The sequence below is a fragment of the Pan troglodytes genome, chromosome 23 (genome assembly GCF_028858775.2).
Source record: "Pan troglodytes isolate AG18354 chromosome 23, NHGRI_mPanTro3-v2.0_pri, whole genome shotgun sequence".
NCBI lineage: Eukaryota > Metazoa > Chordata > Mammalia > Primates > Hominidae > Pan > Pan troglodytes.
Genome location: NC_086016.1, coordinates 52024475 through 52045912, shown reverse-complemented (window position 1 = coordinate 52045912; position 21438 = coordinate 52024475). Strand labels below are relative to the sequence as shown.

Here is a 21438-nt window from a genome sequence, read left to right as displayed (position 1 = left end):
TACATCCTTTGAATCACTGAAGAGGGGCCCATAGGTTGGACCCCTGAAACCCACCTGGTCACGTCTTCAGGTTCTCGCCCAAGGCAGGGCCCTCCCCTCCTCCCCCAAGTGGCACGTGAGCCCTGTTCAGGGACAGCAGAGCCACCAGCCCAGGACCGGACCTGCTGCCTCTGCGGACCTCGGCAGCCCTGGTAACCTCCCGGCTCTGGCAGGACAGGTGCAAACTCAGTGGTAAAGGTCCGTCCTGATTAATGAGACAAACCCACACCCGTTCTCCTCCTGATTACCTACAATGGTCAATTTTATTACAAAGAACTGTATCAAAATATACAAGTCTGTTTAAGAACAACCAAGAAATGCAGCTGTTTAAGGGACAAATGAGAATCAACCATTAGAGAGCAGGCAGCTTCTCCCCGCCGCTGTCCACTGCAGGAGACGGCATCCTCAGGGCCACATTTTCCACAGGACAGCCTTCTGAATAATTTAAAGGGTAAGTCCGGCACATTACAGGTCTTCGCGGGAGGGCAGCTGTGTCGGGCTTTCTCCTTCTGTGGCTTCTGTCAGAAAACAAGCATAGGTCGTCAAAGCTGAGCACAAAGGGCCCTGGGGATGAGGCCTTTCCCGGGACAGCAGCGCATGTGCAGGGCCTGCCCGTCCAGTCCTGGCTCAAAGCCCCGGACGCAGCCATCCAAGGGCAGCTCGGAGACCCCCGTTTCCCACAAAGCAGATGAGAGATGAGGCAGACGGCATTTCAGAGCCCCCACGCTGCCGTGGGTGTGGAGGATGCAGAGTTGGGAGCGGCAAGGGGTTCCTTGCAGCCTGGCAGAATGGGAGCCTGAACAATGGTGGTGGCGGGAGGAGAAAGAGGGGACCGAGGGTGGGGGAGGTAGGAGAAAGAGGGGACTGAGGGTGGTACGGGGAGGGAGGGGCAAGAGGGGACCGAGGGTGGGGGAGGGAGGAGAAAGAGGGGACTGAGGGTTGGGGGAGGGAGGGGCAAGAGGGGACGACCGAGGGTGGGGGGGAGGGAGGGGCAAGAGGGGACGGGGGGGAGGGAGGGGCAAGAGGGGACCGAGGGTGGGAGGAGGGAGGGGCAAGAGGGGACCGAGGGTGGGGGGAGGGAGGGGCAAGAGGGGACCCGGGGTGGGGGGAGGGAGGGGCAAGAGGGGACCCAGGGTGGGGGGAGGGAGGGGCAAGAGGGGACCCAGGGTGGTGGGAGGGAGGGGCAAGAGGGGACCGAGGGTGTGGGGAGGGAGGGGCAAGAGGGAACCGAGGGTGGGGGGAGGGAGGGGCAAGAGGGGATGGAGGGTGGGGGGGAGGGAAGGGCAAGAGGGGATCGAAGGTGGGGGAGGGAGGGGCAAGAGGGGACCCGGGGTGGGGGGGAGGGAGGGGCAAGAGGGGACGGAGGGTGGGGGGAGGGAGGGGCAAGAGGGGACCCGGGGTGGGGGGGAGGGAGGGGCAAGAGGGGACCCGGGGTGGGGGGAGGGAGGGGCAAGAGGGGACCGAGGGTGGGGGGGAGGGAGGGGCAAGAGGGGACCGAGGGTGGGGGGAGGGAGGGGCAAGAGGGGATCGAGGGTGGGGGGGAGGGAGGGGCAAGAGGGGATCGAGGGTGGGGGGGAGGGAAGGGCAAGAGGGGATCGAAGGTGGGGGGAGGGAGGGGCAAGAGGGGATCGAGGGTGGGGGGAGGGAGGGGCAAGAGGGGATCGAAGGTGGGGGGAGGGAGGGGCAAGAGGGGATCGAGGGTGGGGGGAGGGAGGGGCAAGAGGGGACCGAAGGTGGGGGGGAGGGAGGGGCAAGAGGGGACCGAGGGTGGGGGTAGGGAGGGGCAAGAGGGGACCGAGGGTGGGGGGAGGGAGGGACAAGAGGGGACTGAGGGTTGGGGGAAGGAGGGGCAAGAGGCAGGGCCAGCCCAGGGCAGAGGGGACTGAGGGGGTAGCAAGCAGCCTTGTCTTCTGGCCTGTCCGTCTCTGCTAACCCCTCAGTTCTGTCTTGCTGTTGCTGTTTACTATGATGCTTCTAGATGTGGAATTGCTTTTATTTGTCCTGCTCAGGAAACAGCTTCTGGAATCTGAATCGTGCCTTATTCATTCTGAAAAACCCTTAGCCAATATCTCCTTGAACACTGCTTCTTTCCCACTCTCTATATTCTAGACTTCTGTGAGGACTGTCATGGGCAGATTTATGTCCCCCAAAACACGGTGAAGTCTTTACTCCCAGTACCTGTGATTGTGACCTTGTTTGGAAATAGGGTCTTTACCACTGGCCAGGTTAACATGAGGGCATTAGTGACTGGTGTCCTTACAAAGAGGGGAGGTTTGGACAGAGACAGACACCCGCATGGAGACCACGTGAAGACACGGGGAGCAGGTGGCGTCCCCAGGCGAGGACAGAGGCCCGGAACAGACGCGCCCGCCCAGCCTCCCAAGGAAGCAGCCTGCTTGCGTCTGGGCCTCTGACTTCTGGCTCCTGTGAGCGGCACATTTCTGTTGCTGGAACCCCAAGTTCCTGATTCTTGGTAAGGCAGCCCCAGGAAACAGATATGGGGGACCCACTTGCCCTCCACCACTTCCTGCCTGTCCCTGTGGCACCCTGGGCTGCTTCCCCGGATGACTTTTCCAGCTCTTTAGCTGCCTCTTCTCCTGCGTCTGCTCCTCTGCTCATCGCCCGCTGAGGTCTGAGCTTCAGAGACTTCCCCCTTCATCGCCTTAACTTCCGTTTGAGCTGTGAACCTGGGGCTTCATCCTCAGGAAGCCAGTACCTCTCGCGCAAGCGTGCCCACACAGAGGTGTCATGCACCTGTCTTCCGGGAATCCCCCTCTCACCATCTCAAGGCCACCATCTGTGTGGATTTCAGACCAAGCAGCCAGTCTACGTGCAAGCCCTGCGGCCCAGGGGAGGGCAGCCTGTGTGGAGGGCAGCCGTGCCACTCACCAGCCTCTGCCGGCGGAACACAGGCATCTTCCGTTTCTTCGAAGCCGTCAGGACACACACAGACGTAGCTCCCTGGAGTATTGTAGCAGTTTTCGTGTTTCCTCACACAGGCTTTTTCCGCTAGTGAGCACTCGTCCACATCTAAAATGAAAAGACTCCGTTTTAATAATTACTTTGCTCAGCAGACGCGCAGCGGATTATGAAATTCATTCATTCAGATTCATTCACATAAAGAAAGCACAACGATGACAAACGTCACGTTACAGAAAGGAGCAAAGGTCAGGAAAGGCTTCGAGAGGGAAGAATTTCACGTCTCCAAGTTGGGCCCTCAACTGGTAGAAAATGCAGAGAAGAGACCTCCAGGTGGGGACGGAAGGCCAGCATGCACCCAGGAAGCCCACTTTCTTTTCCTTTTTTTTTTTTTGAGGCGGAGTCTCGCTCTGTCGCCCAGGCTGGAGGGCAGTGGCGCAATCTCCTCTCACTGCAAGCTCCGCCTCCCGGGTTCACGCCATTCTGCTGCCTCAGCCCCCCGAGTAGCTGGGACTACAGGCGCCCGCCACCACGCCTGACTAATTTTTTGTATTTTTAGTAGAGATGGGGTTTCACCGTGTTAGCCAGGATGGTCTCGATCTCCTGACCTCGTGATCCCCCCGCCTCAGCCTCCCAAAGTGCTGGATTACAGGCGTGAGCCACCGCGCCTGCCCAGGAAACCCACTTTCTCCACCGGGTTCCATCCATGCCCAGGCTCACCCAGGCAGCCCACAACCATGGCAGGCCTGGCCTTAAGCCTCGGGGCAATCGCCACCCAGGAGCTGGAGAGAGAGCAGAGGCGGTGGACCTGGGGAACGAGGCCACCGGCGAGAGGCTGGTGCAGCAGCGCCATCCACACCGGGGTCGGCCATGCAGAGCCTGTCCCCCACCCCCACTGCTTCTGTGTCTCATGTGGACCTCAGGGCGAGTGCGCAGTGACCCTCGGGGAGCCACGTCTGCAGGACGGGTCTCAGCTGCTTCCCATCCCTGGCAGTACCTGCTGGGGCCATTCACATCATGGTCACTTGGGAAGGGTCCACCAGCGTCCAGCACAGACCCCGTCACTGACCTGCACACTGTCCGTGCTCCCTCGCGTAGCCAGAGATACACTCTTTACAGTTTCCTGGGCCTTCCCCTGTGCAGCCCACACAGCTGGAGTCACACTCTGCAACAGGGAGCAAGCGTCAGACCCTGACATGCACAAGGCACCAGTGCCCGTCAGACCCCGACATGCAGAAGGCACCGGTGCCGCCAGGATTTGGGTTTTCTCCTCATTCATCACCAAGTGACTTTATAACGATCTGTCTCTGTCTCCCGGCAAAAGCACAGACTCGCGACCTGCTGTGCGGCAGGTGCTCCCGGAGAGCCATGGTGCAGACCACCTGGCTTGGAACTCTTTGGGAGAAACTGGGTGCTACAGAGATTCTAGAAACAAACCCACCTCCAGCTCGGTGACCATTGGTTTGCCAGCCTGCCAGGAGCTTCCTAAGAATAACCAGAGCCTCTCGCATGGCTTCCAGTATTAGTGGCTCACTGAGGGACCCACTGTCTGCACTCCCAACAGTGAAAACTGCCTGGGGCTGTCACACACACGGGGCAGAGGCGGCCTCCTCCCTGCTGCTGGGACTGGGGATCAGCACAACTTTTCTGGGGCACTATGGCTCTAAAAGACACATTCCCTTGACTGAGCGATTTGGAAATTAATCCACAGAAAATCATAAGGAATGTGAAAAGTTTACCTTCAAGTGTTCACGGTTTATAACAGTTGAAAAATTGTTATGACGTAAACGTCCAGCAACAGACATTGTTGTAAAAGTATGAAATAATGGCTCCAAAATCATTAGCGTGACAGAGAAACCACAGGACGCAGAGACGTTCACAACAAGCTGCTGAGTGGAAAACACCCGACAGGCGCTGCGGAAAGTCACGCAGGGCACGTTGCGGGGGCGCTGGGGGGGCACGAGCAGGGTGCGCTCTCCAGGGAGTTCCTGGGTTTTTAACTGTTTTCTTTTCATCTTACTTGAATTTTCTGATTTTCCTGCAGCAAATACCTATGACTTACTTTGCCACACTAAGTGTTCTCAGGGCAGGCAGGATGTATGGAAGTGACGCTAAGAAGCCATAAATGAATGTTGACAAAGGCAGCAACGAAACCCGGCAGGCCCCGGAGTGCAGACCCCGGAGTGCAGACCCGCCCGCCTGGCCCACCTTCGCACGTGTAGGAGCCGTTGGCGTTCTTACAGAACTGCGCAGCGCTGCAGGGAGGCGGCTCGGCCGCACACTCGTCCACATCTGGAACAGAGCGGCACAGCTGTGAGCGGCCCAGGACAGCCCAGCCAGGGAGCGGGGAAGGACCGATCATGGCCTGACACAGCCCGTGGCCAGGGCCGGCTGGGGAAGGGCAGCCCGAGGAGGAATCATCTCAAATGCCATCCTCGGAGGCCCCACGCGGCAGGGGAGGGGATGAGGCGATGGCCAGGCCCTGTCCTTAGACACTCAGTGCCAACCGGGGCAGGCGCCCCATGAGGATGGCAACACATTGTGTGAGAGTGAGACAGTGAGCGCCCCCACACCTCACGCCCCCCACACCTCACGGCCCCCACACCTCACGGCCCCCACACCTCACGGCCCCCACACCTCACGCCCCCACACCTCACGCCCCCCACACCTCACGCCCCCACACCTCACGCCCCCACCTCATGCCCCCCACACCTCACGCCCCCACACCTCACGGCCCCACACCTCACGCCCCCACACCTCACGCCCCCACACCTCACGCCCCCCCGCCTCCCACCCCCACGCCTCACACCCCCCACGCCTTACGCCCCCATCTCACACCCCCCATGCCTCACGCAGGCGCCCTCCTCCACCCCCGGGCCGCTCCTCACCCATACAGGCGCCCTCGTCCAGCACCCAGCCCACTTCACACTCGCCGCAGTCTCTGTTGGTCAGGCCCGAGCACGTCTTGCAGGACTCGTCACAGGCTGGAAGGCAAAGACGGGCCTGGGTACAAACCCCACTCTCAGGTACCAGCTTGGGGACAAGGCTCGTTTAAAAGTGAGGAACTTAAGAGGGAAAAGCAACGTGGGGTTTTCAGTGCCCATGAATTTAAAATTCTCAGCAAACCAGGACTCCAAGGAATTTTTAATAACCTGGAGAGAAGGCAGCTATCCATACTCTGGAGCTGTAGCCTGGCTGGGTGTGCGTGTTCCGGCCACGGATCCATGCGTGGCCCACGCCACGCCAACATCCAAGAGACAGACAGCAAGGGGGGTAAGAATCGGAGAGGCCAGTCCTGACTGGTGAGGGGCGTAACAATCGGAGAGGCCGGTCCTGACTGGCGATCCACGGGTCTGTCTGCCCAGAATAGCCTAGGGGCTGCCCGCCAACCACACACTCACGTCCGAGACACTCAGAGTTTTCCTACATATCAGTGACAACCAGGGAGAAAACGTCCTTTGGAAAGATGCCACTCATAACGGCCTGCAGGGATTTGACAGATGCTGCTCTCTGGGCCGGTGCGGGGCCCACATGGCACCTCCAGGACCTGTGCACTGCATGGCCCATCACAACTCAAGGTCGGGGCGGACCTTGCACTAGAGAGAAAGGTGAGTAGCTTCTCCCTTCTGAGGGCTGTTACGGGACAGGAAGTGCCCCTGACAACCTCTGCCTCTATCCTCTGATGTTTTCATTCATCCTTCTGGGCCCCCGAAGCTTCCTTGGACATCTGGGGTTAAAAGATCAACAGGCCCCTGTTCCCATCTAGGCAGGCAGCTCCAGCAAGGGGCTCTTGTCATCCCGCCTCAACCCCGGGGCCAGCCCAGGCGTAGCCCGTACCTGTGCAGATGCTGTGGGTCTCGTTCCGGAGCGAGCTGAAGTAGCCGTCCATGCAGTCAGTGCACAGCGGGCCCTGGTACCCCATGTGGCACCGGCAGGACCCGTCGCCCTGTCTGCTCCCATCTCCGCTGCAGTGGCCATTCCCGCTGCAGGGCCTCTGGGATCCGCCCTGGCATGCTTTGGGGGACACAAAACCATGCTCAGAGCACACCTGGTGGTGACCGGTGCGGAGTTCTCACACGGAGAGAACGCATGGCACCCAAACCCTGTACGATTCTGAGGACGTACATGAGCCTGAAGGCTTGGAGTGGGTGTTTGGGGAAACTGATTTCCTGGGTCTGCAGGGCTGGCGGTGGATCGCCTGAGTGGAGCAAGCCACAGGCTCCTGGGCTTCACTATGGCCACGTGCTGCATGATGACGTTTAGGTCAAGGGACCCTGCATAGCACAGCTGTCCCCTAAGATGATACTAAAGCTGAGCGGCTCTTATTGCCTAGTGACATCACAATGTGCCTCATTACCTGTTCTATGTTTAGATGTGTTCAGGTGACACATTCTTACCACGTGCCAAATGGCCCACAGTACTCAGGACCCTCACGAGCCGTACACGTGTGCGGCCTGGGAGCAGCAGGGCCTGCCAGGCAGCCTAGGTGCAGAGCGGCTGCACCATCTAGGCGTGTGGCGTGTGCGTGTGGCGTGTGGAGTGCACGCTGTGATGTTTGCACCATGACAAAGTCGCCTAATGATGCATTTCTCAGAACACGCCTGGTCGTTACACATGACTGCGCTTTGTGTGGCTTTGGGCAGCCTCAGCTGAAACATGGTGATGGGGACACTGACGCATCAGGCGCGGGGACTGCAGGGAGAGTGGGAACATTAGCTGCGGCCTCCAGTGCATGCCAGGGACAGCAGCAGGGGCTGGCAGAAGGCTGATGGTGGGCGGGTGGGGGGTCTGAACCTGAAACTTCTGCTACCTGATCTCGCTTGACCACGCGATTGGCTTTCATAAACAGTAAACCGTGACTTCAGTTTCAATGCACACTTCTTCACAGAAGAGCCCTGTCCCTCGGCACCCATTGGGGCTCAAGGCCATGTGCCCAGCCTGATAGACACCCAGTGCCCTGGGCTCTCTGCAATGGCAGCCACAGAAGCTGTGGTGTGGTCACCTCTGTGCACACATGGAGAAGCACCTGGACAGGTCAGTCAGGACAGACTCTCAGGTGAGTGGACTCAGCTGTGAACAACCTGAGTCTGTGAACCCCTGAATTAACAGCACAGCTGGGACGACATACTCAGAGTTTTACGCTAAAGCATGAGGTTAGTGGTGAGGCTGCAGCCGGAGGGTGCGAAGTGCTCCAAGCTGTGTTGGGGATGGGGGAGGCAGCCATCCGGCAGGGTCCCAGACCCTACAGAAAGCTGATGCACCCCAGGTCCCCTCTGTGCTTTTACCTCCCAAGAATCATGAGAAGAAGAGGGGAAGTGACGTAGGAGATGGGATTTCCCTGAGGAGAAACGCACCGAGACAGTCGGGACCGTAGGTTCCTGGAGAGCAGCACACTTTCAGTGTCTTCACACAAAACCACTCGAATAAGTCAGGATATTCGCTCTTCCTGAGGATGGAGGAAAACATTCACTGAATCCCAGCAGACACGGTTCTTTAAAACAAATATGCAGCTGAACGTAACATATGCTCTGGAGTATTGTAAGGTCCAGGAAACATGAGTCTAGGTGTGGACAGAATCTTGTCCTTAATTTCCTGGTTTTGATCGCTGACTCTGGTGATAAAAAACGGTAATGCAGGGGTAAGGTGGGTGCGAGGCAGGTGGGAGCTCCATACTGTTCCTGTACCTTTCTAAGTCTGAGGTTATTTCAAATTCTAAGTTGGAAAATAAAAAGTATCTTCTAAGAGGTTTTAAGGCACTCACAGCTGCAGCCACCAGGCCTCCAGGTGCTCCTCCTGCGCCTCTAGCATCTGGTTGCATTCGAAGTCGCTGCTCTCGCACAGCCCCTCCAGGATCTCCAGCAGGCGAATCTCGCTGAAACACAGGCCCACACGGGCCCACCGTCAGCGCCTCCAAGGCAGTGAAGAAAAATCCGAACCAATACGCCAACCTAGGTGCAGGGGCCGGGGAGCCAGGACTCCGGGCACAGAGAATAAGGGGACCCCACTGTCAGGGGAAGCCAGGAGCGGTTCCCACAAGTGGGGCTGGTGTTCCAGTTTACATTTTGAAAAGCCAGTCTGTTGAGGGGGTAGGGACCAGAGCAGAAGCTGGAAGGCCAAGAGGGGCCAGCCATTAGTCCTCAGGGAGAAGCCGAGGTGACTCGGACGGGTGACTGGTGCCTCGGGGGCTGTTCTGTCTCCCTGTCATTAACACAGGCACCAAAGGCAGGACACGGCTTCCCAGGACAGCGCCAGGCCAAGACCCACAGGGGTGCTCCAGGGCACCCACCTGGACTCGTACTTGGACAGCGTCTTTTCCTCCCAAGCCGTGTTCCCGCCGCCAAAGTTCTTCTTTGCGGTGTCCACCATCCCCTGCGAGGAGACAGTGCCCATAGTGCTTGGTACCACCTGACCCGGGTCCAGGGTGGGGGCGACCCCAGGTCGAGGGTGAGGGGACTCCAGGCCCACGGTGGCGTCGACCCTGGTTCCACGGTGGGGGTGGATCCGGGTCAAGGGTGAGGGGGACTCCAGGACCACGGTGGAGGGACTCTGGATCGACGGTGAGGGGGACCCCGGGCCCACGGTGGGGGCGACCCCGAATCCAGGGTGAGGGGGACCCCGGGTCTAGGGTGAGGGGGACCCCGGATCCAGGGTGAGGGCGACCCCGGGCCCAAGGTGGGGCGACCCCGGATCCAGGGTGAGGGGGACCCCGGGCCCAAGGTTGACGACCCCGCCCGGCCCCTTCCCACCTGGTTAAACTTGTCCACCAGCCCCCGGCACCGGTGGCAGGGCGTCGGCTTCTTGGCGGCCTCCGGCGCGGGCGGCAGCAGCAGCAGAAGCGGCAGGAGCCCCAGCGCGGCCCGGCGCGGCAGGCGCATGGCGGGTAGCGCTGCGGGAAGACGCAGCCGGAGCTCCAGGTCCTGCGGCCGTGCTGCTCCGGCCTCCCGGCCGCCCACCCGCTCCCAGCCGCGCCGGCCGGTCCCCCAGGCTACTTGACGGCGCCGGCGAGGCCCCGCCCCACCCGCCAGCCCCGCGCCGCTATTGGTTGATGGGACCCGCCCCGGCCTGATGTGGCCCAATCCGAGTCCGCCACGAGAGGCGACCAATGGGAAGGTCCCGGATCAGCGGCCGCCAGGAGTCCGGGGGCGGGGCGTGCAGGTCCGACCCCGCCTCCCGCTCCCCGCCCCTCGCGCGCAGCCCGCTGCGGCCATCTTTACTCAGGGCACAGAGGGTCTCTGCGGCCGTAGCGGCTGGGGCTGCGGTAGCCACTTTAGATTTGGGCAAGGACTTTAGATTCGGGCTCTGTTCTGTTTCCGCCGTCCCGCTTCCTGCCGAGGCTGGCCCAGGCAGCCGCGCTTCGAAGGACGCCGCCGGGAGCTGCGGAGGTCAGTGCGCGCTGCCGCGACCGGGGCCTTCAGGCGGGCGCGCGGCGAGACCAGGGAGGAGGCGGGCGAGGGCGCGACCCGAGCTGGCGCTGGCGCTGGATTCCTGAGGCCTCACCGCGCATGTCCACGCGTCACAGCCCTGTGCTCCTTACCTGGGGCTGCGCCCCTCACTTGGGGCCGGGCTCCTCACCTGGGGGCCAGACCTGTCACCCGGGGGCTGGACCTCTCACCCGGGGGCCGGACCTCTCATCCGGGGGCCCGACCTCTCACCTGGGGCTGGACCTCTCACCTGGGGCTGGACCTCTCACCTGGGGCCGGGCTCCTCACCTGGGGCTGGACCTCCCACCTGGGGCTGGACCTCCCACCTGGGGCTGGATCTCTCACCTGGGGCTGGACCTGTCACCTGGGGGCCAGATCTCTCACCCCGGGGCTGGACCTCTCACCCGGGGGCCGGACCTCTCATCCGGGGGCCCGACCTCTCACCTGGGGCTGGACCTCTCACCTAGGGCCGGGCTTCTCACCTGGGGCTGGACCTCCCACCTGGGGGATGGGTTTTTCACCTGGGGGCTGGACTTTCCAGCTGGGGCTGGGGTCCACTTAGGGTCTCTGGGGGCTGGGGATCTGCATTTCTACAGGCGCTTGAGGTGATGAACACTCGCTCATGTTCAGGAACCCTTGGTTTAAATTAGGGGAAATAAAACGTGCAGCGTCTGGATTTCAGAGAACTCCTGCCTGTGGAAGGAAGGACTGCACATTAAAAAAAAAAAAAAAAAAAGTAACATCTGATTTGACCAGTTTCTTTTCTGTTTTTTTTGAGACGGAGTCTCACTTTGTCGCCCAGGCTGGAGTGCAGTGGCGCGATCTCAGCTCACTGCAAGCTCCGCCTTCCAGGTTCCTGTGATTCTGCTGCCTCAGCCTCCTAAGTTGGGATTACAGGCACCCACCACCAGGTCCGGCTAATTTTTGTATTTTTAGTAGAGACGGGGTTTCACCATGTTGGCCAGGCTGGTCTCGAACTCCTGACCTCAAGCGATCTGCCTGTCTCAGCCTCCCAAAGTGCTAGGGTTACAGGCGTGAGCCACCATGCTTAGCCTGATTTGATCAATTTCGGTAGAGGCCTTAAAATCTGGATTGATGGGGACACGAGGGTCTTTGCAGGTCATTCCCTAATCTGAGATGCCATTGTTCTGTAAACCACCATTTTAAAGTGTCATGGCCTGGGCCCGTTTTAACCTGTGGGTGCTCCCGAGGCACCCGTCACTTAGATTAGCCACAGCTGCTGACCAGCTGCCCAGCAGAGTGGGCTAGTGCAGAACAGTGTCCATTCACCCTCGCCTGGTGGGGGGTTTGTCGTGGTTTTCGTGCTTGCTGGTGTCGACTTGGTCTTCCCGTGCTCCTGGCAGAGATTCCAGACTCACCCTTGGTCTTCTCATGCCTTCGAAAGTGAGCTGTGCTGGTCATCAGCAGAAGGCACACCTTGTTGGGTCTGAGGAGGTGCTGGGGGCCCACCAGGAGTGTCAGAGTCAGCACGTAATGTTTTCACCCCACAGCTGAACTCTTCCTTGCTGGGGAAATCCCCTGGGTGGAGAGGTGTGGAGTGGGGTTGGGGGGGACTGCCAAGCAGCACTTGCTGTGTGCACCTCCCACATCTTGGCACGTAGATGCTCCCCGTTCTGTTTTATTTTTTATTTTTGTAGAAATGGGGTCTCATGATGTAGCCCAAGTTGGTCTTGAACTCCGGGCCTCAAGCAGTACCCCCCATGTCAGCTTCCTGAGTAGCTGGGATTATTTTTGTGGTGATAGGGTCTGGCTCTGTAGCCCAGGTTGGTCTTGAACTCCTGAGTAGCTGGAATTACAGGCGTGAGCCAACACATCCGGCTTGCTTCCTATTTCTTTTTTTTTGAGACGGAGTCTGGCTCTGTTGTCCAGGCTGGAGTACAGTGGTGCGATCTTGGCTTGCTGCAACCTCTGCCTCCTGAGTTCAAGCAATTCTCCTGCCTCTGCCTTCCAAGTAGTTGGGATTACAGGCGCACACCACCATGCCCAGCTAATTTTTGTATTTTTAGTAGAGGTGGGGTTTCACCATGCTGGCTAGGCTGGTCTTGAATTCCTGACCTTGTGATCCACCCACCTGAGCCTCCCAAAGTGCTGGGATTACAGGCATGAGCCACCACGCCCGGCCGTTGGAACATATTTTTATTTAATTTAATTAATTAATTAATTTATTTTTGAGATGGAGTCTTGCTGTGTCGCCCAGGCAGGAGTGCAGTGGCGCGATCTCGGCTCAATGCAAGCTCCACCTCCTGGGTTCACGCCATTCTCCTGCCTCAGCCTCCCAAGTAACTGGGACTACTCGCCACCACTCCAGCTAATTTTTTTGTATTTTTAGTAGAGACGGGGTTTTACCATGTTGGCCAAGCTGGTCTCGATCTCTTGACCTTGTGATCCACCCACCTCAGCCTCCCAAAGTGCTGGGATTACAGGAATGAGCCACCACTCCCGGCTGCTGGAACATATTTTTAATAAGCACGTGAGCTGGTGTGATGAGATCCCCGTGTAGGAGTTTTTACCGATTTCTTCTTCGGCAGCCTTGTTGAGTGCCTACTGTGCGGCAGGCTTTGCTGATTCAGCAGTGAGTCCACCAAGCAAGCCCTGCCCGCAGGATGAGTCCAGCAGGGCAGGTGGCAGTGAGGCAGCCTTCAGACCACAGCGGCTGGCCTCTGTCCTTGGTGCTGAGGCTGCGCTGGTGGGAAAAATCATCCAGCATCAAAAACCCCCCCACCGTCAAAAAGCTTGTGTCTTAGCAAGTGGGAGACAGCTGAGTGGGCCCTCCCTCAGTTAGTGATTCCTAACCTAGTCCTTCGATCTTTCTCTTTGTTTGATACCAAGTTTATTTTTTTAAAATTTTTAATTATTTATTTATTTATTTCTGAGACGGAGTCGCGCTCTGTGGCCCAGACTGGATTTCAGTGGTGTGATCTCGGCTCACTGCAGCCTCTGCCTCCTGGGCTCAAGCGATTCTCCTGCCTTAGCCTCCCGAGTAGCTGGGATTATAGGCGTGCACTACCATGCCCAGCTAATTTTTGTATTTTTAGTAGAGACAGGGTTTCACCATGTTGGCCAGGATGGTCTTGATCTGCTGACCTCGTGATCCACCCACCTCAGCCTCCCGAAGAGCTGGGATTACGGGAATGAGCCACCGCACCTGGCCCTCAGCCTCCCAAAGAGCTGGGATTACGGGAATGAGCCACTGCGCCCGGCCGCAGGTTTTTATATTTGGCAAAGGAGAGAACTGCATACCATTTCAGTCATAAAATTATTAAAGCTTTCTTTTTTCTTTCTCTCCACCCCCTGCCCACCATATCAAATAGGGTTCCCCTTCCTTCTAATCTACAGATTTTCCTTTGGTTGCCATCTTTGTATACTTCTTAACTCTCCGTTTGATCAAAAGATAGTTTTGGCTGGGCATGGTGGCCCACGCCTGTAATCCCAATACTTCAGGAGGCCAAGGTAGGAAGATAGCTTGAAGCCAGGAATTCCATACCAGCCTGGGCTACAAAGCAAGACCCTGTCTTTACAAAAAATAAGAAAACTTAGCTGAGTGTGGTGACCCACACCTGTAGCTGCGGCTACTCAGGAGGCTCAGGCAAAAGGATCCCAGGAGTTTGAGGCTGCAGTGAGCCATGATCACGCCACTGCACTCCAGCTTGGGTGACAGAGTAAGATGCTGTCTCTTAAAAAAAATTTTTAAAGTAGTTTTAATAAATGGTAAGCCCTGGGGTTCTCTCTCCCTTTGCTTCTGGCCCTTCTGGTTTGGATTGAATAAAATCAAACCTGTTTTAAAAGAAGCCAGAAACGTGAAGAGTTTGCCCCCTCCCCTGCCTTGGTCTCTCACGTGTAGCAGCTGGACATGTTGCTGGCCTCTCAGGAAGCTCCGTGCCACGGGCCCCTGAGGTTGTCCTGTTAGTGTTTGGGGGACCCATTGCCAGTCTTCCCAGGCTCACATGCAGGCTCATGGCCAGTGTGGTGCCACCTTTGGGAAAGCCGGCCATGGCTTCTCCCAGCCCCCAGGGTGGGGTTCGGCGCAGGCGTCCACAGCCCCATCCCACCATTCCTGGGAGCGGGGGCTTTGCTGGCCACTCGAGCCCTGTGTCCCGGCAGCTGTACTATGTTCAGTTTCTTGCCCTCCCGGGGCCCCTGTCTGCCACTCTCCAGCTTGGTGCCTCCCACCCAGCTAACCGGCACCCCTCAGCCTCCCATTCTGTCTTCTTCAGCCGGTTCCCTCGGGGCCAAGCCTGGGTTTTGCTGACTCTCCTGCCGGATTTAGACTGGGGGGCAGGGGCCATTTACCACCCTCCATTGCCCTCGTGGCCCAGGCCTGGTCAGACTCAGGGTTCTGCGACTGAGATCCTTCTGCCCAGAAAAACATTCACAGAGCTGGAAGTGTCAGATCACTGGTTACAGTATGAAAGCTTCTCAAGTGTGATTTTTTCTCCAAACTTTCCATCTTGATGCGTTTTCAGATTTGTAGTAGTGCGACTAAGACAGTAGTTCAGAGAATTCCTGCTAACCCTTTACCCGGATCTCCCAAACGTGAGCGCAAGCGTGACTTTCGAACCTCAGGACTCTGTTTCCACTTTTCCAGCATGCGTGGAGTGGCAGTGCTAACGGCTGGTGTCTCGCACCGTTGGCCTGTGAAGGTACGTGAAGCTGAAAGCCTGGAATGGCTGGAAAGGGGTCATCAGGCAGGCGGCCCCTGCTGCTGGGGCTGCTGATGGCCGTAGCCACTGTCCACCTGGTCATCTGTCCCTACACCAAAGTGGAGGAGAGCTTCAACCTGCAGGCCACACATGACCTGCTCTACCACTGGCAAGACCTGGAGCAGGTGAGGGGCCCCTGCTGTCTTTGGGGAAAACCTCATGTTACCAGCTGGCAGGGCCCCGGTGCACTGACCTGCCCTTCTCCTCGCAGTACGACCATCTTGAGTTCCCCGGAGTCGTCCCCAGGACGTTCCTCGGGCCAGTGGTGATCGCAGTGTTCTCCAGCCCCGCGGTTTACGTGCTTTCGCTGTTAGAAATGTCCAAGTTTTACTCTCAGCTAATAGGTAAGGGGGTCTTCAACAAAGGAGGAGGGAGTGAGGGACTGTGGTGTCATCGGGTGACCTCAGCGAGGCCGCGGTCCCTCCTGCCCAGGAACACTGTCTGTTACAGTCTTGCCTGCCCTCGATCACCGTGGCATGGCGGCTCAGAGCAGGCGCTCAGGTCAGGCCTGGGACATCTGAGTCAGCCCCTCTGTGCCTCCACACTCTTGACTATGAAATTAGGGGTGATGGCAGGTACAAGAGAAATGCCGACTGCCTGTGAGGCAGCTCTCGCCACCTGAGCCTGCTGCTCCCGCCTCACCTGGCAAGCCCCCATGGGGTCAACAGCCTTTATTCCTGCAGAAGCAGCACCATTTGCCTTGGGGAATGTTACAAACAGAAACCTCACATTCCCAGAAGCCGCCACTGCAGGGCCTGTGTGCAAATCCTGGGTCTTTCTCTGTGCCGACATGAGGACTTTAAAAAAAAAAATTAGAACGTTTTGTACATATTGTTCTGAAAACCGATTTTTTTTTTCGTTTTTGAGACAGGGCCTTGCTGTGTCACCTAGGCTGAAGTGCAGTGGTGCAATCATAGCTCACTACAGCTTTGAACTCCTGGGCTCAAGTGATTGTCCCACCTCAGCCTCCCACAGTGCTGGGATTACAGGCATGAGCCACCACGCCCAGTCACACAACCTGAGTTTTTGAAGTCAGCAATCACCACTTTTTCATTTCAGTACACTTTTATTGCTTTTAATACCCAGACATGCTTCCAGCGAGTCAGTCCAGCTTGCGTGGAGAGCTTTAAGAAGTAGCACGTTCCTGGGGAAGGAGCAGTTCTGCTTCTTGAAGGGGCAGATTGGGAACGGAAACCCACCATGGCACGGGGACAGCTGGACAAGCCGTGCATGTCCTGTGGAGGCATCAGGAAGCCCCAGATGGGGAGGAGTTGGGGGGCCACGAGCCAGGGAAAGGAAGTCCACAGGCAATTCCGGGGCTGAGTCCACATTCCCTTGGAAGCTTCTGCTTATTCCAGGGGTGGCAGCAAGAGGTTGGGAGGTTGGGCAGAGCTGGGTGGACTCCAGCTGGACAGAACCTTGGAGGGCTGCAGCTTCAGCTGGTGAACGGGAGCCCACCCTGTGTCCTTCCCGATCCCACTAAGGTGACCTGGAATTGCTAGTGCCCCCCCAGCCCCTGCCACAGGCCAAAATCCTTCCTCTCTGGATGAAGAGCACGTCATCCTGGGGCCGAGGGTGATCCCGGGGCCGAGGGTGATCCCGGGGCCAGGCTGATCCCGGGGCCGAGGCTGATCTCGGGGCCGAGGCTGATCCCGGGGCCGAGGGTGATCCCGGGGCCGAGGCTGATCCCGGGGCCGAGGGTGATCCCGGGGCCGAGGGTGATCCCGGGGCCGAGGCTGATCCCGGGGCCGAGGGTGATCCCGCGGCCGAGGCTGATCCCGCGGCCGAGGCTGATCCCGGGGCCAGGCTGATCCCGGGGCCGAGGCTGATCCCGGGGCCGAGGCTGATCCCACGGCCGAGGCTGATCCCGGGGCCGAGGCTGATCCCACGGCCAAGGCTGATCCCGGGGCCGAGGGTGATCCCGTGGCCGAGGCTGATCCTGGGGCCGAGGCTACCCTTGTTGGGCACGGGGTTGAGATTGTTGGGCATTTGGGAAGATGGAAAACCAAGAGAAGAGACGCAGGGGATGGACCTGGTGGGGAAAAGGGGAAGCGGGGCTTTGCCGGGGTCTGTGAATTGTTTAAAAGCCCAGGGGAAATTCCAGCACCAAAAATACAGCAGCTGGAGCCAGAGCCACTCGTGAGTATCAGTGAAAAATGTCCTATTAAGACATTCAGGCTGGGCATGGTGGCTCACGCCTGTAATCCCAGCACTCTGGGAGGCCGAGGCGGGGGGATCACCTGAGGTCAGGAGTTTGAGACCATCGTGGCCAACATGGGAAACCTCGTCTCTACTAAAAATACAAAAATTAGCCGGGCGTGTTGGCATGCGCCTATAATCCCAGCTACTCTGGAGGCTGAGGTAGGAGAATTGCTTGAACCCGGCAGGCAGAGGTTGCAGTGAGCCGAGATTATGCCACTGCACTCCAGCCTGAGCAACAGAGGGAAACTCTGTCCTTTAAAAGAAAAAAAAAAAAGACATTTGCAGTCCGAATCCAGCAATCAGTGAAAAGAAAATGCCTGGTATGCACATGGGGTATTCTGGGAACAGCAGGTCCAGCCCTCAGACATCTGTGGCCCCCTTGGCAGTGCCTGAGTATCTCTGCCCATTGGCCCCCACAGCTGCCTGGACCCAGTTGCTTCTCACATGGCTTTGAAGTTCCTCTGACCTTCTGGAAAGGTAGCAAGAGCCACCCAGAAGTTCATTTTTCTTCCTGTTTTCAGTCTCTCTTGCCAGCGGCTGACAGGCCGGTCCACGGTGAGGATGTGTGGTCGGCTGGGTACTGTCTTGGGCACACCTGCCCCCTCACCACCTCCTCATCAGACCACCAGCCCAGAGGTGGCTCCTGCTGTCAAATGGGGAGAGGGGTCCTGACCCCCTTCCTGCCTGGGAGCCTGTGTTCCTGCCACGTCCCACCTCCTCATGGCTGCTGGTTAGAGCAAGGTCTGAGCCCGGCCTTTGCAAACATTGCCCCTGGAGATGCCACAGCCCGGTGGGGTCTCTGGTTTAGTGTAGGGCTCAGCTCATGGCACCCCCAAGTTGTGTGTCCTCCCTCATGCTTCAGAGAGCAGCCCCCGCAAGGGTCCTCAGTTCCCGACAGGAGCGCAGGGCGCCTGGGGCCAGTCGTCTGTTTTCAACATGGAGACGATGCCCTCAAGGCTGCTTTGCCTGATGTAGCCGTCAGCTGGCATTGCAGCAGCATAGAAAAATCCATATAGAAAGATCTGTGTAGAAGGACCCACGTAGGGGGCCCCACTGGATACTCCTCTGCTGCAGGCTCATTGTGCTGTCACTGTCTTTGTTTAGTTAGAGGAGTGCTTGGACTCGGCGTGATTTTTGGACTCTGGACGTTACAAAAGGAAGTGAGACGGCACTTCGGGGCCATGGTGGCCACCATGTTCTGCTGGGTGACGGCCATGCAGTTCCACCTGATGTTCTACTGCACGCGGACACTGCCCAATGTGCTGGCCCTGCCTGTAGGTACGTAGCTGCCGGCCGGGCCTGCACACCCGCGGTGCCGGGCAGGGGCTCCCCGAGTCGGGCTGTGCAGCTGGTGGCAGTGCCTCCCCTGTAATGGCCATTCCCCACTGGGTTCCTCAGGATGGTCTGTGACCTGAAACCAGGCTCTTTGTTTTCCATGCTGGGTTGGGACACACTTCCTGGCCAACAGCATAGGTGCGGGGGACGGCTCTGAGCAGTTTGTTTTCTGGGATATTTGTGTGGCTTTTATAATAGGAAAAGGAATCACCCTTCACTTCCCCGGGTGTTTTCTGGGCCGGGTGGGCCCTGTGTCTTGACGAGCACCCTCCCGCACTGTCTTGCAGTCCTGCTGGCCCTCACGGCCTGGCTGCGGCACGAGTGGGCCCGCTTCATCTGGCTGTCAGCCTTCGCCATCATCGTGTTCAGGGCGGAGCTGTGCCTGTTCCTGGGCCTCCTGCTGCTGCTGGCCTTGGGCAACCGAAAGGTTTCTGTAGTCAGAACGCTTCACCACGCCATCCCAGCAGGGATCCTCTGTTTAGGTAAGTCAGTCGCTGTGGGATGCTTCTAACTGGATTTTGTTTTGCCTTGTTTTACAAAGGTCAAGAGAAATTTGGGAGGTTTTCATCCCCATGAAATAAAATGACCCTAACTTTAGCAGTGTTAAAAACATTTCGATCCTAAGCCCCCTGCCCGGGGATCTCCAGGGGGACCCACGGTGCGCCTTAGGAGCTCCTGTTCACTGGTCTGTCCCTTGTCCTTGGGCTGGGGGAGTCCACAAGAGTGGAGGGCGGCTTGTCCCTGCGCCAGGCGGTGGTTCTGGGCAGTGGTGTCCTCGACACAGTTGGTGTCTTTTTTCTTTTTTTGTTTTAGAGATAGTCTTGCTCTGTCACCCAGGATGGAGTGCAGTGGCGTGATCATGGCCCACTGCAACCTTGAACTCCTAGGCTCCAGCAATCTTCCCACCCAGCCCAACCTCTTTTATATGAAAGCAGCTTGTAGTTTCTGTAGTGATGGGGGCTGCATTGTGGCGGGATGTTTACTGATGGCTGTGTTTGCGACTAAGAAACTCTATTTTATTTTGTTAGGACTGACGGTTGCTGTGGACTCTTATTTTTGGCGGCAGCTCACTTGGCCGGAAGGAAAGGTGCTTTGGTACAACACCGTCCTGAACAAAAGCTCCAACTGGGGGGTATCCTTCAGTGTCCGTGCAGTAGGGCGATGGGTGGGACCCCCAGCCACATCTCCTGGGCCTCTGTGGGCAGTGGAAGCAGCTGCTTCTCCCTTCTGTGCAGCGTGGCTGCAGGGTCAGGATGGAGCCCCTCCCTCCCACTTGCTCCTGGGAAATGCTGGCCATGGGAGGTGAGGTCCTGGCTGCCGTCTCTCAGCCTGGAAACAGCCCTGCCCCAGATTACCCCAGCCTCTCCTCTGCTCCTCGGACAATCTGCTTTTTTTTTTTTTTTTTTTTTTTTTGAGACTGAGTCTCGCTCTGTCGCCCAGGCTGGAGTACAGTGGTGTGATCTCGGCTCACTGCAACCTCCACCTCCCTGGTTCAAGCAATTCTCCTGCCTCAGCCTCATGAGTAGCTGGGACTATAGGCGCACGCCACCACGCCTGGCTAATTTTTGTATTTTTAGTAGAGATGGGGTTTTACCATGTTGGTCAGGCTGATCTTGAACTCTTGAACTCAGGTGATCCACCTGCCTCGGCCTCCCAAAGTGCTGGGATTATAGGTGTGAGCCACCACTCCCGGCCCGGACAATCTGCATTTAAAAAGCGCCTTCTTAGGAATTATGTCAAACGTACACGCATAGATGGAACAGCATAACGAATCCCAACATGTGTGTCACCCGTGACCGTCTGTTTTTTGGTTTTTGGTTTTTTTTTGTTTTTTTTTTTGAGACAGAGTCTCACTCTGTCGCCAGGTTGGAGTACAGTGGTATGATCTCGGCTCACTGCAACCTCCAACTCCCTGGTTCAAGTGATTCTCCTGCCTCAGCCTCCTGAGTAGCTGGGATTACAGGCACATGCCACCATGCCCAGCTAATTTTTGTATTTGTAGTAGAGACAGGGTTTCACCATGTTGGCCAGGATGGTCTCGATCTCTTTACCTCGTGATCTACCCACCTTGGCCTCCCAAAGTGCTGGGATTACAGACATGAGCCACTGCGCCCAGCCGACCATCTGTTTTTAACAGTGAAGAAAAGGGTACAGAGACCGAACGTTCCGTGGCCCTTGCTGCCTTGGTCCTGCCTGGAGGGGGCCCGACGCCCAAGTGGTATGGTGCACCCGAGCTGTGGCCTGGGCTCTGTCTTTTAGGAGGGACCTGAGGCCTGAGTGGTGTCTGTGCACACGAGCCATGGTCCAGGCTGCATCTCTCAGCACAACTGTCTTCAAGCGTCTTCTCCGCCTTGACCCTGCCACCCAGCCCACGGGCTCATGCGTGGACAGGTGTGTGGCCTCCTTAACCCAGCCCGCAGACCTCCCCGCTGCTGTGGTACTTCTACTCAGCCCTGCCCCGCGGCCTGGGCTGCAGCCTGCTCTTCATCCCCCTGGGCTTGGTAGACAGAAGGACGCACGCACTGACGGTGCTGGCGCTGGGCTTTGTGGCACTCTACTCCCTCCTGCCACACAAGGAGCTACGCTTCATCATCTATGCCTTCCCCATGCTCAACATCACGGCTGCCAGAGGCTGCTCCTACCTGTGAGTGCTCTTTTTGTGACATGCATTTTTATAGTTTCATTGGAAACAGGTTCACTGATTTACTGTTGGCGGGATGTATGTGTGTGTTTAATTTTTGAAACAGGGTCTTGCTCTGTCGCCCAGGCTGGAGTGGGGCTTACTGCACCCCTCAACTCCT

General features: G+C 57.9%; 2 protein-coding genes across 9 annotated transcripts in view; one reads left to right on the top strand and one right to left on the bottom strand.

Moving 5' to 3' along the window:
- Positions 1 to 283: 283 nt before the first annotated feature.
- Positions 284 to 9973, bottom strand: CRELD2 (cysteine rich with EGF like domains 2). 7 transcript variants are annotated; one of them, XM_001139663.8, is made up of 11 exons: positions 9705 to 9962; positions 9245 to 9327; positions 8720 to 8830; positions 8313 to 8404; positions 6796 to 6972; positions 6111 to 6257; positions 5847 to 5942; positions 5167 to 5250; positions 4028 to 4123; positions 2929 to 3069; positions 284 to 557 (listed from the first exon to the last, which is right to left on the bottom strand). In XM_001139663.8, the coding sequence occupies exons 1-11, from the start codon at positions 9831 to 9833 to the stop codon at positions 505 to 507; spliced, it is 1209 nt and encodes a 402-aa protein (XP_001139663.2). In that variant the 5' UTR covers positions 9834 to 9962; the 3' UTR covers positions 284 to 504. The 7 variants fall into 7 exon arrangements, 5 of the variants coding, with proteins under 5 accessions (XP_001139663.2, XP_001139752.2, XP_063664357.1 ...); XR_010156186.1 differs by lacking the exon at positions 6111 to 6257 and having other exon boundaries at positions 5021 to 5250; positions 9705 to 9972; XR_010156187.1 differs by lacking the exon at positions 6111 to 6257 and having other exon boundaries at positions 4698 to 5250; positions 9257 to 9327; positions 9705 to 9964.
- Positions 9974 to 10066: 93 nt separating this feature from the next.
- Positions 10067 to 21438, top strand: part of ALG12 (ALG12 alpha-1,6-mannosyltransferase) — a 29809-nt gene continuing 18437 nt past the window's right edge. Inside the window, exons 1-7 of one of the 2 annotated variants that reach the window (XM_001140006.8) lie at positions 10067 to 10340; positions 14986 to 15225; positions 15312 to 15444; positions 18407 to 18580; positions 18925 to 19119; positions 19666 to 19769; positions 21058 to 21281. In XM_001140006.8, the coding sequence (XP_001140006.1) occupies positions 15064 to 15225; positions 15312 to 15444; positions 18407 to 18580; positions 18925 to 19119; positions 19666 to 19769; positions 21058 to 21281 (992 nt within the window). In that variant the 5' untranslated portion in view covers positions 10067 to 10340; positions 14986 to 15063. The remainder of the gene's footprint in view (positions 10341 to 14985; positions 15226 to 15311; positions 15445 to 18406; positions 18581 to 18924; positions 19120 to 19665; positions 19770 to 21057; positions 21282 to 21438) is intronic. The other variant, XM_009438650.4, reaches the window with a different exon arrangement.

Bases quoted from the DNA above. Each gene is read 5' to 3' on its own strand.
- CRELD2 (XM_001139663.8), bottom strand. From the start codon at position 9,833: ATGCGCCTGCCGCGCCGGGCCGCGCTGGGGCTCCTGCCGCTTCTGCTG. The intron at 6,973-8,312 runs GTGCGTTTCTCC...TGTCCCCCAAAG, and splicing joins CTACGGTCCCGACTGTCTCG to CATGCCAGGGCGGATCCCAG. The intron at 558-2,928 runs GTGAGTGGCACG...GTTTTCTGACAG, and splicing joins TGTTCCGCCGGCAGAGGCTG to AAGCCACAGAAGGAGAAAGC.